The 14,521-nt window shown below is 31.5% G+C and overlaps 3 protein-coding genes across 3 annotated transcripts; 2 read left to right on the forward strand and 1 right to left on the reverse strand.

Moving 5' to 3' along the window:
* Positions 1-49: 49 nt before the first annotated feature.
* Positions 50-6,028, forward strand: LOC113515030 (CDP-diacylglycerol--inositol 3-phosphatidyltransferase). Its single transcript, XM_026899158.3, has 4 exons — positions 50-209; positions 277-411; positions 2,136-2,453; positions 3,114-6,028. Exons 1-4 carry the CDS (start codon positions 161-163, stop codon positions 3,272-3,274), a joined length of 663 nt encoding a protein of 220 aa, XP_026754959.2. The 5' UTR covers positions 50-160; the 3' UTR covers positions 3,275-6,028.
* A 410-nt stretch (positions 6,029-6,438) lies between these two features.
* LOC113515052 (T-complex protein 1 subunit zeta) lies at positions 6,439-9,883 on the reverse strand. Its single transcript, XM_026899186.3, has 6 exons — positions 9,625-9,883; positions 9,081-9,280; positions 8,561-8,700; positions 8,277-8,424; positions 7,869-8,062; positions 6,439-7,391 (listed from the first exon to the last, which is right to left on the reverse strand). Exons 1-6 carry the CDS (start codon positions 9,759-9,761, stop codon positions 6,615-6,617), a joined length of 1,596 nt encoding a protein of 531 aa, XP_026754987.2. The 5' UTR covers positions 9,762-9,883; the 3' UTR covers positions 6,439-6,614.
* Positions 9,884-10,478: 595 nt separating this feature from the next.
* LOC113515059 (protein unc-45 homolog B) lies at positions 10,479-13,578 on the forward strand. The gene has a single exon (XM_026899194.3). The coding sequence runs from the start codon at positions 10,668-10,670 to the stop codon at positions 13,482-13,484; it is 2,817 nt and encodes a 938-aa protein (XP_026754995.1). The 5' UTR covers positions 10,479-10,667; the 3' UTR covers positions 13,485-13,578.
* The last annotated feature ends 943 nt before the right edge of the window (positions 13,579-14,521 follow it).

Genomic DNA, 14,521 nt, shown 5'->3' on the forward strand with positions numbered 1-14,521 from the left:
GATTGACAGATGACAATTTGACATTCGATCGATTGGCAATTGTCATTACTATTTATTTCATATTTACTTACCTATGATTGTACCTATCATTGATTTTGTTGTATCTTAAATTATTCGCACTTATCGCGCAATAAAAAATAAATTAATACATTCTTTTATAATGACGGAGACAAAAGAGAATATTTTTCTTTTCGTACCTAATATAATTGGTTAGTAAAATTTATCACAATATAATTATGCTTCGTATAACTTTGTTTACATTTACATATTTTTCAGGATTCGCCCGAGTCATCTTGGCAATAATATCATTTTACTTTATGCCAACGAACTGTGTATTGGCCTGTACATGCTACATAACATCTGCTTTATTGGATGCCTTTGATGGTCATGCTGCAAGATATTTTAATCAAAGTAAGTGCTGTTGCTTTTCTAAGGTATCCTCTAATACTCTAATTGAATTTATCGTGAATATACTTTATGAAATGTATTATTATTTTAACTACTATGTTAGAATACTTGTAATTGATCTCAATAGTCACAGTACTATTTATTGTAATTTTTAAATTTATAGCTATAATGTTCAAAATATTTACAGACTGGAAATATAATGAAAGTACCCTGAACAATAACGCTTCTCATTATATCAGACCAGACCTTTCAAAAAAATAATCTTACCAATTTATTCTAATGTAAAATTGTAACTAGGCTCTCTGTACATGGAAAATATTTAACAAACAATATGAGAGTTTTAATATAACCAATAAAAGCCAAAACAATAATATTTAGAAATTTTGTCTGTCTGTATGTTTGTTCTGGTATTATGCCAAAACTGTTATTTATTTAATTTTGGTATGCCATCTATAAGTTATATATTTTATTGGTTTTTGTTTTTCTGAAATCTATATATACAAAGCAAAGAGTTAGTCTTAAGTATGCCATCTTGTATAATATATGGCTTACTATGTGTCAAGTTAAAATACCCATTATGAGTCTTACCCATTTTCTACTTCCACTCAAGATGAGTTTATCCCATTCCTCAACCTTCTTTTTTAAGGACTTTTTAAAATGTCTGAAACTTTAATTTTCTTTATTCCTTGTGTTTTATTGTTTTGTTTTTGCATACTCAATGGCATAGGTATATTATTGTTGATGTAAGTCTGACATATCATTCAAGGCCTGTATTTTTAGTTCTGATCCCCCTCTTATCAACTCATCCTCTTTTCATTACTTTTAATCCCTATACTAAAGTGAGTCTATTATGCCTACCCTAAAATATTTAAGTTTTGAATAGTATTTCATGCTTGTATCACAAGTGCTTTGTCAATTTTATTATATTAGTAAGATTATTGTTTTAAAAATTTTGTAACTGAGCTGAATAAGGATTGCATTATTTTGCAATTAATTATGTGCCAAATATTGTATATAGCCAGTTTATTATAAAAACAGTTTCAAAACAGCTATGATATTATTTTAATCTTTGGGCAGTTGTACACATTTTCTAAGTAACTGAATTTAAATAGTACCTATTATGATTTTATTGTATGTAAATGGATTGGTTTAATGTTAACAAAAACAACAATATAGGAGCTACTGAAGGATACATGTATTTAATTACCATATTCCACTTGGTATACTACAATGATATTTCCAATTTGATTGGTAAATAACCATTTTAGAATATTTTTTTACTATATTTATTCATATGTAAAGGCATTACCATCACTAATAAAAATTATGTACCTTCTTTTCTAATTCTTTATTTACTCTAAGTGTTTATTTTCCACACAAGTACAGCTGACAGGAACATTTCATGGATCTGAATCTGAAAAATCATACATATACAAAATATTAAACACAATAATCTTATAATCTAAACAGTTTAACTATTTTGTTTATACCATCACTTAATTTTTTCAATTACATAACTCAGAGACAACTAACCATTTGATTTATGTATACTGATAGTGCATGTGGGGATACCATTACATTTTTACCTTTAAAAACAAACTAATTGGCTTTAAAATGATCAAGATTTAAATATACTTTAGTTATAGACATTTCTGCTAAGGAGCCTCTTAGTTCACAGTTACTCTATAGGATGGCTACTCACATTTGTTTAATGTATATTTTTTCAGGTACAAAATTCGGCGCGATGTTGGATCAGCTGACCGACCGCGCTGGTACCGCTTGCCTCATGATGACGCTGGCCTCGTTCTATCCCCAGTACACATTCTGGTTCCAACTGTCACTTTCTATTGACATAACTTGCCACTGGTTGTACTTGCATACTAGTACACTTCAAGGAAAAACTTCCCACAAGTTCATAGATATGTCAGAGAACCCTGTAATGCATGTATACTACACCAACAAGACAGTATTATTCTGTATGTGCGCGGGCAACGAGGCGTTCTATGCAGCTCTCTATGTTATGTACTTCTACACAGGACCCACAGGTAATTCTATTTTTATTACATCTTTATTACACAACTGCCCAAAACCAGAATATAATGTTTTTTTATTTTATGAGTAAAAATAAAATAGTATACTACACCTACGCTATTGGTGTATACTAGTGATAGATGTGATGATGTGGGTGAGGATGAAAACAGATCATTTAGAACATTATTACAAATTCCACAATAATTATACCATTGTGGTTTCCAAGAGGAATTGTGTAGAGATCGATCATATACTATATTGCTAGCCATGGAACTCTTAGATCCGATAACTAACAATCTCTTTTGCTCCGAATATAATGTTTTCAGGGTTCATGTATGTGGGTTTCTTTATTTTATTTAATATTGGCAATTTTTTAAAAACTACGTTAATGGTGTTATAAAAAATATTTTTACCTGTCAATGAAACTTTAGATTTTGGCTTCGGTAATGGTTACGGCCTACCGCTTTCTCTCGAATTTATTTGTTTCGAAAGAATTTGTGCTATAAAGTTAAATATACAAGCATCTATATTGCATGATAATACGAGTATGATACAACACTTAATAGGTACCTAGTTATAAATATGAACGATATGAATGTCGACGTTTCGGGTAATAAACTCTTTACTTATATTCGTATTCATCTAATCTTATCAGTATAATTTTATTTTTACAGTTTTGGGTATCGGTTTATGGAAACTGATAGCTCTCGTCTCGATGCCTGTGGCTATAGTCAAGGCCGGTATATCAGTGCTGCATGGAATCGTCGCTTCCCTTAACTTGGCAACCATTGACGTCAACGAACGAGCTGCACTTGCTGAGAAACAAAAGAATTAAATTTGTTTGAGGTTTCATGGATATCTCTAGAACCTACAATTATAATTTTAAGGATAGTATCTCCAAAGGCTTGCACAGACGTGACGGTCCGCGAGGAATAAAAATTGCCCATTTTATTAGTTGCGGATTTGAGTTATCGATATATTAGATGATTCAACCAATAACTAATTAAGCTTTGCTAAATTAGCTTTAAAGGTTCAGAAGTAAAATATTATAAATATTTAAAAATTAAATATCAACAATAGTTTCTAGTTACATTATTCAATATGGTTGCTTCATACAAACTGAAAGATAGAACTGAACTCTGTAATATCTCCGTATGCAGTTCTTTTTTTTACGCAAAGAAATAAAAGATGGTATGTCTATTGTCTGTGTAGGCGAATCGTATTTGTTGTACGTATGTGTTATCCTACTATGTGTATTGTGTATATGCGTATGTGCACTTAGATAATGAATTATTAAAATGATATTATTGTTACAAGGCACTATAAAGCTAAATCCATAACGAGCATGATTTTTTCAATGGGTAACAATGGAATGATGACCCCGTCTGCTCTATCGGTATACGCTGGCGGAGCGCCAGTGGAAAATAAAAGCAAGTCAGTTGGCCCATCGTGATGAATTCATCAAGAATTAACCACGATCTATTTCAGAGAAGGTCTACCTAATATGGTATATTACTAACAATACATAAAAGACTTCCTACTCACTTTTCTAACGTGAGGTTGAATAACATTTTCTTGTTCACTTGATACCTATAGAGAAATTTATTTTTCTAGATGGCTCTTAGATGACCGACTATGATGCTTAGCCTAACAGCATGTTTTTGTTATTTTGTTGGATTTGCTCATTCTGGACTTGCTTTTAACTTGTCAATTTATCAATAATCTATTAGATTATTATAGTTTTATACTATGTTTAAACTTCCTTGTTTGGTGGCCAAATTATTGTAAAAACTAAGATAAATAAGCCAAATTTGACTTTTTTTTTATGGGTGATAATGGAATGGTAACACCCCATCCGCGCTATCGGTATACACCGGTGGGGCACCAGTGAAGGATGATAGGTGAGGATGAAGCAGGCCAGTTAGCCCATCGTGACGAATTCAACAAGAATTGTTCACGATGGTTTCCAGGTGGAACCACGTGGAGGTCGACCTGATAGGGCATATTGCTAGCAATGGGGCTGTCAAACTCCATTGCTAATAACCCCTTTCCCCCCGCCAAATTTGACTTTACCATGCATTCACTGAGACAATATCTACATTTGGATTTACTTATCTATGTACGTATTTTGACGCATACAGTAATTTTAAATATTTTTAATAAATATTAATGTTGTATATAAGAATGTAATAATCGTGCTTAGGAATTACTAAATAAGGATATTTTAGTTTAAGATAAAAAAAAAACCGGTGTCTATAATTGTAACAAAATTATTATGGGACCAACACAAGGGTAAAACTTATCACTTGCAAAATAATATATCAAAATTGGTTCAGATTTGACATAGACATCGCGTAATATAAAAAAAAAAAAAAACTATCGAATTTACATTCTCGTTTTAAGTTGCTTAATGATACATATATATATTTGTAATGTAATTGAGATTTTTAATCAATATAATACATGTTGGAGTCAGTCATCTAAAGGCGAACTGGGCGCCCGATCCAGATGTAAACCGGAGAGGGCGCCTCTATAGTAAAGAAATCAATGAAAATATTTTTGTTATTTCACATAAGTGTGGCTATATTTAGATCTTATTATGTTTTGTAATATGGCTCGCATTAAACTAAATGCATAATTTGAAACGCGTAAAACACTATCTACACTTTGCATCTGTCGTAGACATACAAAAAGCTGCACTAGTCTGCTATGTTGAGTCTTTAATACATAAAAGTATTGTAATTTGAAAGTTACTTGGATAATTAATAGTTTCTTATTATTAAAGAAAAAAATATCTCGAAAGAAAAAATCACAACCATTTGGGGTTTTTAGTATTATGGTGTTATTGTATTGTCTAGTCGTTCTTAATTGTGTATTTAAAGTAACATTTATTAATTGTATTATTCAGTATATAATGTAATACGAGCTATAATTTCCCATTTATTTTATATTGAGCTATTGAACAATGTGGTTATATGTAAGTTGATATTTAAGTGTAATCTCATGCTATAAAAAAGTGAACTTATTTTCAAGAAGTAAATATTAAGCTTCAATTAAAAAAAAATGGGGATAAGTTTTAAAGTGAGCATTTATTTTCCTGGTGGGGGGGGGGGGGGATTCTGACCAGTTAAAAGAGGCGCATATGTACTCTTAGACATGTCGGCGCATAGCTGAAAGTTCAGCTCGAATCTGTGAGTGGACATAATTCTGGAGAGAGCATGGCTCACCTGCCCCCTTCTCCCCCTTAAATACAACTATAGTCTTTATAGTTTTTATATGAGGATATTTATTTATGTTTTTAATTTATTAATTGCTATGCTATATTTTTTTTTATAAAATGCCATAGCAAATACAACACAAATATGTAGCAAATTTTGTTATAAACATTCCACATTACAGTTCATTAAAAATACATTCTGTCAAAATTATTTATAAGATGAACTCTTATATTATTAAACTTAGATGTGTATCTCTTGTGAACAAAGTAGGTTTATTTATTAGCGTTGGTTCCTACATTAGGTCATTTGATTCTAGACAAAATAATATATACTATTGTTATATTTTGTTGTGAATAAATTTAAGTATCGCACATGTACTTTCAATTTAAACAACCTACATATAATTAGTTCTAATTTAGGCTATTTTTATTAGAAAGTCAAACGTACACGTTCCTGCATGGACGATCAGCTTATACACTTTTCATATCATACTAACTTTACCGTACTAAGGAACACCGATGACAAATAATAATCGAAAAATCTCTGCTTTGGTTGAATATTGAGTGCAAGGTTCATCACAACTGCAAGTCTGCAAAAGCTTTAATGATTTTGAGTACGTTTTGTCTTAATAAAAAAAATAAATAAAAGGCTCGGGAGACTAGGGAACTGTCACAGGGTCGATTCCGATTTTTTATTTATCCTTGACTACGATTCATTAAGATTTCTACTACAATACTACTACTACAGATTTCTAGACTGGATAAAAATAGAAACACTAATATATTAGTACTTTTTTTTATTATTAAAACTATTAATGTTGTAAGTATTTCACCACATACATTGTGATATTAAAAGTTATAATGCAAAGTTGCAACATTAAAGTGAAGACAGAATTAATGCATAATACTTATAAAATCAAGCATATTTTTTTAATTCATAATGGAACGTATTATAAAATTATCCTTTGAGGCTGCTCATGCCCGCTCTCATAATTTCATCAACTAGAAGAAGATTGCTAGCTATCACGGAACAAGAATTAAGAATCTGCTTCTTTACAATATAATTGTCAATTATACCAACATCTGTTGGTTTTATTGCCTCACCGGTGCTCAAATCTAGGCCAATGGGGTCAGGATTCAAGCGAGCTTCTTCTTGAAGCTTAACAATAGTATCCTGAGCATCATAGCCAGAGTTGACAGAAAGAGTTTTGGGTATAACCAACAAGGCTTCAGCGTAAGCCTGGATACCCAAACGGGCTTTTCCTTTAACAGTGTCTTTATATTTCTGCAGCTCCATATTAGCTTTGATCTCAAAGGCGCCAGCGCCGGGTATCACGCACTTGTCTTCGATTGCGTTGTTTATTGCCCGAAGGCCATCGCGAACGGCATCCTTAATTTGAGTAAGGGTGTGCTTATTAGGGCCTTTAATTAGAATTGTTACAGAAAGTGGATTCTTGCACTGTTCAACAAATGTGAATTTATCCTCTCCAAGTATATGCTCATAGACCAGACCGGCATAACCCAAGCTTTCTTCATTAAGATCTTCTACTGAATTCATGGCAACACCACCACATGCCAAAGCGAGACGCTCCATATTACGCCTCTTGGCGCGCCGCAGAGCCATGATGCCTTCCTTAGCAAAAGCATCTAAGGAAAGTGGGTCAATGCCCTTTTGATTTATGACAACAAATGTTTTGTCAGTACCATCACACAATTTCTTCTTCAAAGCAATAATCTGTAAAATAAAAATACAAAAACTTTAATAGACTACTACAAAAAGTTAAACTTGTTATAGACACAAAGCATGTCTAATGTTTCTTTAGGATTAAAAAAAAAGTTTATATCATTAAAAATAAAAGGTGTTTAAAGTCACCAGAGGGAGACTGTACAAAAGTCGATTGCTGAGGTACCTCTGTCCTATTAATGTTTCTACCGTGAAGCAGTTGTGTTTGCATGGCTGTGTTTCAGTTTGAAGGGTGGGATATGGCGTGAATTTACAGGGTACAGAGAAACAACGTCAGAGTCCTCAGGAATGGCAACGCATGTGGGATATCATGGGCGAAACAATATACTCTATTATGTCCATGGTACTGCTCATGTCTATAGGCGACGGTTACCACTTTTCATCAGGTGGACCATCAGCTTGTTTGCCATTCTAAGTTGTATAAAAAAAGTAATAAATTTAAACTACCATAGATTATTAACTCCTTACTTTCTTAACACGCTGGTCAATAAATTCCCTCTCAGCTGCAACAAGTTTCTCCCTGTCTTCAGCTGATTTGTAGAAGAAACCAGAGTTAACTTCTGTCTTCTCATATTCAAGAGAAACATTGCAAGTAAGGATGTATGCATTTTCTACGCGTTTTGGCATATCTGGGTGTCGGCCTCCATGATCTAGTACCAAGCCTGCAATGGAAAAAATATTAATATAATCAATATTGACATGTGTGTGTGTGTGTGTGTAAAAATATATATTTTACAATGTGCAATAGAAATACTACTGTAAATTGAAATTAACAACAGTATTTATAAAAATTAATATTTTTTACTAAACTTGTTTTCTTAAGGATCTAAATAGAAAGTGATATCCCTTCCATTACATCTTAGAAAATTTATTCACCTCGAATAAGTGTAGTCTCTGTAGAAGTCTTATGCTGCATCTCCATTAGTTCAACCATATGCAAGTCGACAGGTTTATCTGGGGTGCGAATTGCAAGAACTGCATCCACACATGCATCAGTAAGCACATTCGCCAAACTTGGGTGTACCTTAAACATGAACATTTTTATAAATACAAGAATTAATTAATAAAATTCTCCTACAAGACCATTAGGTATTCTGATTAGACAATGTCTCCATATTTGATAATTTTCAAAACAATAATTTATTTTAGTTTTTGATTACCTTTGTTTTCAAGGATGTTCGAGCTACGTCAAGTAAATTCTCACGTTTAATGTCAATGGGTATTTTCATAGATTCCAAAATTTCCAGTGCTTTGGATCGGGCTACATCATAGCCTTCAGTGATAATTCTGGGATGTAAACCTGAATGTAAAGAATTTTATATATTAAAAAAAAAAAAAACGGTTTGCTTTAATTACATGCTGTATAATCAACTTCCATCTGTAATTCAATACTGATATTAATATTTTGTGTTCGCCTTTTATTGAACAACTTTGAATAGAATAATTACCTAAGTCATTGAATTATCAAACATAAAATTATAGAATTAAAAAAAAAAAACTAATTTTATTTATTCTTTTTTTTATAATAAGTTAAATATAAATAGAAAAAAAATTTAATAAAGATATTTTACCAAATAGTTAAAATTAATAGTGTTTAATTACTTTAATAGCATAACTGTTATAATTAAGTATAATATAAATATAGTTCTATTATAATTAAGCAAAAAATTTGCTTGGTACCTTCACTAATATAAATGTCAGCTTGCTTCAACAACTCTCCAATCAGTAAGACTGTAGATGTAGTACCATCACCAGTGGCATCATCTTGAGCTGTGGAAGCGCGTGCAATGAGTGATGCAGTGGGATGTTGAATTTGCATCTCATGTAACAACACATTCCCATCTTTTGTTATTTTTATATCACCTGCACCGGACACTAACCTGTTTAATGATAAAATTACAAAATTTAAATTAGTCTTTCACAACTTGAAAAGATAAAAGTTAACGGTAAGCAAATCAAAAGTGCAAACATTACACAGCAAATCAAATTACATGCTTTCCCACGTCGTTTTTTCAAAATAAGTAGCTAAATTATGTGGTAATGTACAATTTATAAAATCGATGTCATAGGTGGACAAGCTGTCACATGGTTTTTATATTGAAATTATAAAGATTATTAAAACATAAAAAATAAAAATTAATTTTACGATAGAAATTAAATGATACAAAAACAGTTATTTCATACTGATTCTTATATAAATATTTGTAAAAAAATTAATACTTACATTTTCATTGTGCCTTTCGGACCGAGGTTAGTTTTCATTACATCTTGGATTCCTTTTGCTGCAGATATATTTACAGCTAACGCTTGTGCAGCTCTAGCAAATTCAGCTTTAGGGTTTAGTAAACTAATTGCAGCCATATCGAAAAATATTTAAGAAATATATAAATTTATTGAAACTAGAGAAGTCTACAAATAAAAGGACAAAATTTCCCGAGCTAAAAGTTAGTTCCAGAATCAGTATCACAGATTAGTTGAGAGTGTATGTCTAAGATCAGTAAAAAATTACAGAGACTGTCAAAGTTACTCTGTAACGTTATACACCGACATAGATATAACAAAATATTTGCGTTTTTATTTCTATTACAAAACTAGGGTAATCTCTACAAGAAATATTTTACGTATGGTTGTTTCATTATTTTATGATTATTATGGTTGTGCAAATGCAAATGCACGCAATTGCTAACAATAAGAAGTAGTCTTTAAACTGACTTTTTAAAGTTTGCGCGATGTGTGTCAAATAGTGTAATTTACGAATTACTTATATGGATCACAAACTAAATATTAAAATTAATTCTGTGCCGCCAGTTCTTAAAACTTATTTGTTTTATGCACCATCATAAATTAAATATGTGATAATTTTGACTTAAATCTATTAGAAATTTAATTTAAATTGGTTCTTAAACTAAATACATTGCTGTTGTATAAAATTAAAATTTTGTAAATTAAAGATAAGGTTAGAAAAAATGGCGTTACAAAATTAACTCTAGTGGATATAATCACGGGTACTATCCTTAATCTATGGTAAAGCCAAATATGACATTTGACTTATCTTTTCTGTCATACCAGTGGTGTCAGAAGATTATATGACATGATTACATGTACATACCTACCTATCCAATCCACATATGGAGAACAAAAATAAGTTTCTATTTTGGCCCGTAAATATGAGAAGAAGCCCCGAGAGTTTACTAGAACATTCAAGCGTCCTATAAAAGCACAGTTGGTCCCAATTTTTGTCTGAATCCGGAAGAAATAAAAAAAAAAATGGGTGTTCATAAGGAAGAAGCGGAAACATATAAGAATAAAGGCAACGATGCTTTTAAACTGGATAAATATGAAGATGCGATATCGTTCTATTCAAAAGCTATTAATCTCGCAGAAAAGGATAGTCGAGATATGGCCACATACTTGAAGAATCGTGCTGCTGCCTATTTGAAGACCAATGAGTACAGTAAAGTTATTCAAGACTGTGATGAAGCATTGAAGATTGTACCCGAAGATCCAAAAGCCTTATTTCGACGTTCGCAAGCTTTGGAGAATTTACAGAGATACGAGGAAGCTTACAGAGATGCAAAAACCATATTTACTGTAGATCCAACAAATAAAGCTGTACAACCAATTTTGTCACGTTTGCATGCCATAGTGCAAGAACGCGCTCGACAAAACGCCCAAACGAGTAATAAAGTGGAACAAATGTTCAAGTTGGCCTTTAATTTTAATGAAGACAAAGAAAAACGGGAAAAAGCCATAGGTAACCTTTTAGTGCTTGCAAAAGAAAACTCTGGTGCAGATATTATGTTGAAAAATGGTATCGTACATAAAATACAACAACTGTTAAAGGTAGAGAAAAACACTGATATATATTGCAATGCTGTTAGAATTGTTAGTCAGTTGTGTAAAAGAAATATTGATAGAACAAAAAATATTATTAAAATTGTCGGTATTCCATGGTTTTTGGAAATCATTGACAGTGATATTGAAGAAAGGGTGAATGTGGCACAGTATTGTATTCAAGTCATATTAAATTCATTCTCTGGAATGGATAATAAAAAAGATACAAAACCTGATGCAAAACTTTGTGAAGAAAATAAAAATGAAATAGAAATACTTCTCAGTTGTTTAACTTACTCTATTACAAATGCAGTTATAACTGGTCAAGCAAGAGATGCAATTATGGAACTCATAATGAGAAACTGTCATTACAATGCTATCAACTGGGCAGAGAGGTTTGTAGAAATCAAAGGACTGCATAGGTTACTAGAAGTATGTAGTGAACTGGAAGAATATAAATATGAGTCTGCAATGAATATCACTCCATCTTCAAGAACTATTGCAGCCGCTTGCCTAGCCAGAATATATGAAAATATGTATTATGATCAAGCAAGAGAACGATTCAACAATCAAGTGGATGAATTTGTTAAGGACAAATTAATGTCACCTGATCTTGAGTCTAAAGTAAGAGTTACAGTGGCCATTACATCATTGTTACGTGGACCACTTGATGTTGGAAATTATGTGATTTCCAAGGAAGGCATTCTAGAGATGATATTAGTCATGGCACAAACTGATGACCCTTTACAACAGAAGGTGGCATGTGAATGCATAATTGCTGCAGCTTCTAAGAAAGACAAAGCTAGAACAATCATCAACAAAGGTGTAGATATTTTAAAAAAATTATATCAGTGCAAAAATGATGCAGTAAGAGTCAGAGCTCTAGTTGGTCTTTGCAAAGTTGGCAGTTTTGGAGGTGATGATGCCTCTATTAGACCATTTGCTGATGGTTCTACAAAGAAGCTGGCTGAGGCTTGTAGAAAATTTTTGATAAATCCAGCAAAAGACAATGATGTAAGAAAATGGGCTGCTGAAGGCTTGTCTTATTTGACCTTAGATGCAGATGTTAAAGAAGCATTAGTTGAAGATAAAGCAGCTCTTCAAGCTCTTATTGAACTAGCAAAAACTGGTGATCAATCTTGTTTATATGGTGTTGTTACTACATTAGTCAATTTATGTAATGCCTATGACAAACAAGAAGTGATACCAGAAATGTTAGAGCTAGCAAAATTTGCTAAACATCATATACCTGAAGAACATGAATTAGATGATCCTGATTTTGTTAATAAAAGAATTACAGTTCTTGCCAAGGCTGGTGTCACAACAGGGTTAGTAGCACTCTCTAAAACAAAAAGTGACAATTCTAGAGAACTGATTGCTAGAGTTTTCAATAGTATTTGCAGCCTACAAGAGTTAAGAGGTATAGTAGTCCAACAAGGAGGAACAAAAGTATTAATACCATTATCTTTGGAAGGTACTCTCAAAGGGAAAAAACAGGCCGCTCAAGCCCTGGCTAGAATTGGGATAACAATGAATCCAGAAGTTGCATACCCAGGTCAAAGGAATTTAGAAGTTGTCAGGCCATTATTGGCACTTCTGCATCCAGATTGTAGTGCTCTTGAAAATTTTGAGGCTATGATGGCTTTGTGTAACTTGGCTGGAATGAATGAGACTACTAGAAATAGAATTCTCAAAGAAGGAGGTTTATCTAAAATTGAGCATTACTTATATGAAGATCACACTATGTTGCTTAGGGCAGCCACACAGTGTGTATGCAATTTAGTTTTATCTGAAGATGTAATAAAAACATATGAAGGTAATAATGACAAAACTAAGTTTTTATATCTCTTGTGCCAAGAAGAGGATTTTGATACAGTAATGGCTGCTGCAGGAGCTTTATGTACTTTGACTTCAGTCAGCAAAATTTGTTGCAGAAAATTGTTGGATTTACAGCCTTGGTTAGAAACATTAAGATGCCTTCTTGCAAATCCAGATAAAGAAATACAATACAGAGGTACTTATATATTATTTAATATTATAAATGGAGATAAGGACATTGCATTTAAAATATTTGAAACTGATGTAATGGAGATATTAATGGCTTTGACTAAGCTTGAGGAACCTGAACAAAAGAGAACCAAGGAACTTGCTCAGAAGTGTTTGAATGCTGCTGAAGAAATGGGTGTTATACGGAAGCCTGATGAAACACCAATGATGGATCCATTTGCAGAAGTTGATAATGAACATTAAGATATGTAATATGTATTATTAGAATGTGTAATTTAATATTTATTTATTTTCAAAAACTTACATTTATTTATATTAAAATGTTTTTAATAAACAATTCTTTTTTCATTTATGTACCAGATTCTATCATAATGAAACTAAAATTAGGTAAGTATTAGATATTTATGTTGTAAAATTTACTATGAAATGCAATTTCTTCTAATTATGAAATTAATATCTATGTCTTGATATTCTATTAAATGTAATGTCGCATAAACAAATAGTTGCCCTAAAAGGGAAATTATTAAAAAAACTACTAAGGAAAATATCTATATTATCTCGAATCTATAAAAAATGAATTAATGTTAAACTTTTCATTTATGCTGATCCTATTACTATTAAAAACACGAAAGTTTGTGAGGATGGATGGAAATTTGTTATCTACTGTTTCACGAGAACAATATTATTTTAATAAAGTTTGATTCACGGATAAATTATATTTTAATATAGGATACTTTATATTCATTCATGCGGGCGACTTAGCGGGAAAATAGTTTTAATTTGACTCGTATCTATTCAAACTGGTTGATAAAATAATAAAACTATTATTTACTAAAACATTTTAAGAGTAGCTTATTAAAAGTTGAAACCAATTCTGAGGCACCATTTCTCTATTTCTAAAATTAAAGTTTCAATTTGACATCATAGTGAAATCTTGATTGTAAGGGCCAATATAATTTTCTAATAGATTTAAATCGAGATTATTATAACTTTAGTTTATGACTGTTATGGACATATATAACAGTAATTTTGTCAATTTATCAAATTATAAAAATTAAATTAAGAGATAGATTTAGAAAAATCGCGTCTCAGAATTGGCTCGGTGTCTCTACCCAGTGATTGAAGTTATGATTTTGGACATAGAGTACAGAATCAATATCATTAAATAATATAATATAAAATATATAAAAAAATTAAGTAAACAATTTTAAAAATTGAACTTTTTTGGTAAAATAAATTCTAAATATAATAAAGTCATGGGTAAGTCGGTATGTTTATTT

This window comes from Galleria mellonella, unplaced genomic scaffold (assembly GCF_026898425.1).
Source record: "Galleria mellonella isolate WM207_F2 unplaced genomic scaffold, CSIRO_AGI_GalMel_v1 utg312, whole genome shotgun sequence".
NCBI lineage: Eukaryota > Metazoa > Arthropoda > Insecta > Lepidoptera > Pyralidae > Galleria > Galleria mellonella.

What these genes read in the sequence shown, in the direction of transcription:
- LOC113515052 (XM_026899186.3), bottom strand. Translation starts at nt 9,761, where the DNA reads ATGGCTGCAATTAGTTTACTAAACCCTAAAGCTGAATTTGCTAGAGCT. An exon ending in AGAGACTACACTTATTCGAG is followed by an intron (nt 8,063 to 8,276) that starts GTGAATAAATTT and finishes TTTCCATTGCAG; the next exon opens with GCTTGGTACTAGATCATGGA. An exon ending in TTGACCAGCGTGTTAAGAAA is followed by an intron (nt 7,392 to 7,868) that starts GTAAGGAGTTAA and finishes TTTATTTTACAG; the next exon opens with ATTATTGCTTTGAAGAAGAA.
- LOC113515059 (XM_026899194.3), top strand. Translation starts at nt 10,668, where the DNA reads ATGGGTGTTCATAAGGAAGAAGCGGAAACATATAAGAATAAAGGCAAC.
- LOC113515030 (XM_026899158.3), top strand. Translation starts at nt 161, where the DNA reads ATGACGGAGACAAAAGAGAATATTTTTCTTTTCGTACCTAATATAATT. An exon ending in TTTCGTACCTAATATAATTG is followed by an intron (nt 210 to 276) that starts GTTAGTAAAATT and finishes CATATTTTTCAG; the next exon opens with GATTCGCCCGAGTCATCTTG. An exon ending in CTTCTACACAGGACCCACAG is followed by an intron (nt 2,454 to 3,113) that starts GTAATTCTATTT and finishes TTATTTTTACAG; the next exon opens with TTTTGGGTATCGGTTTATGG.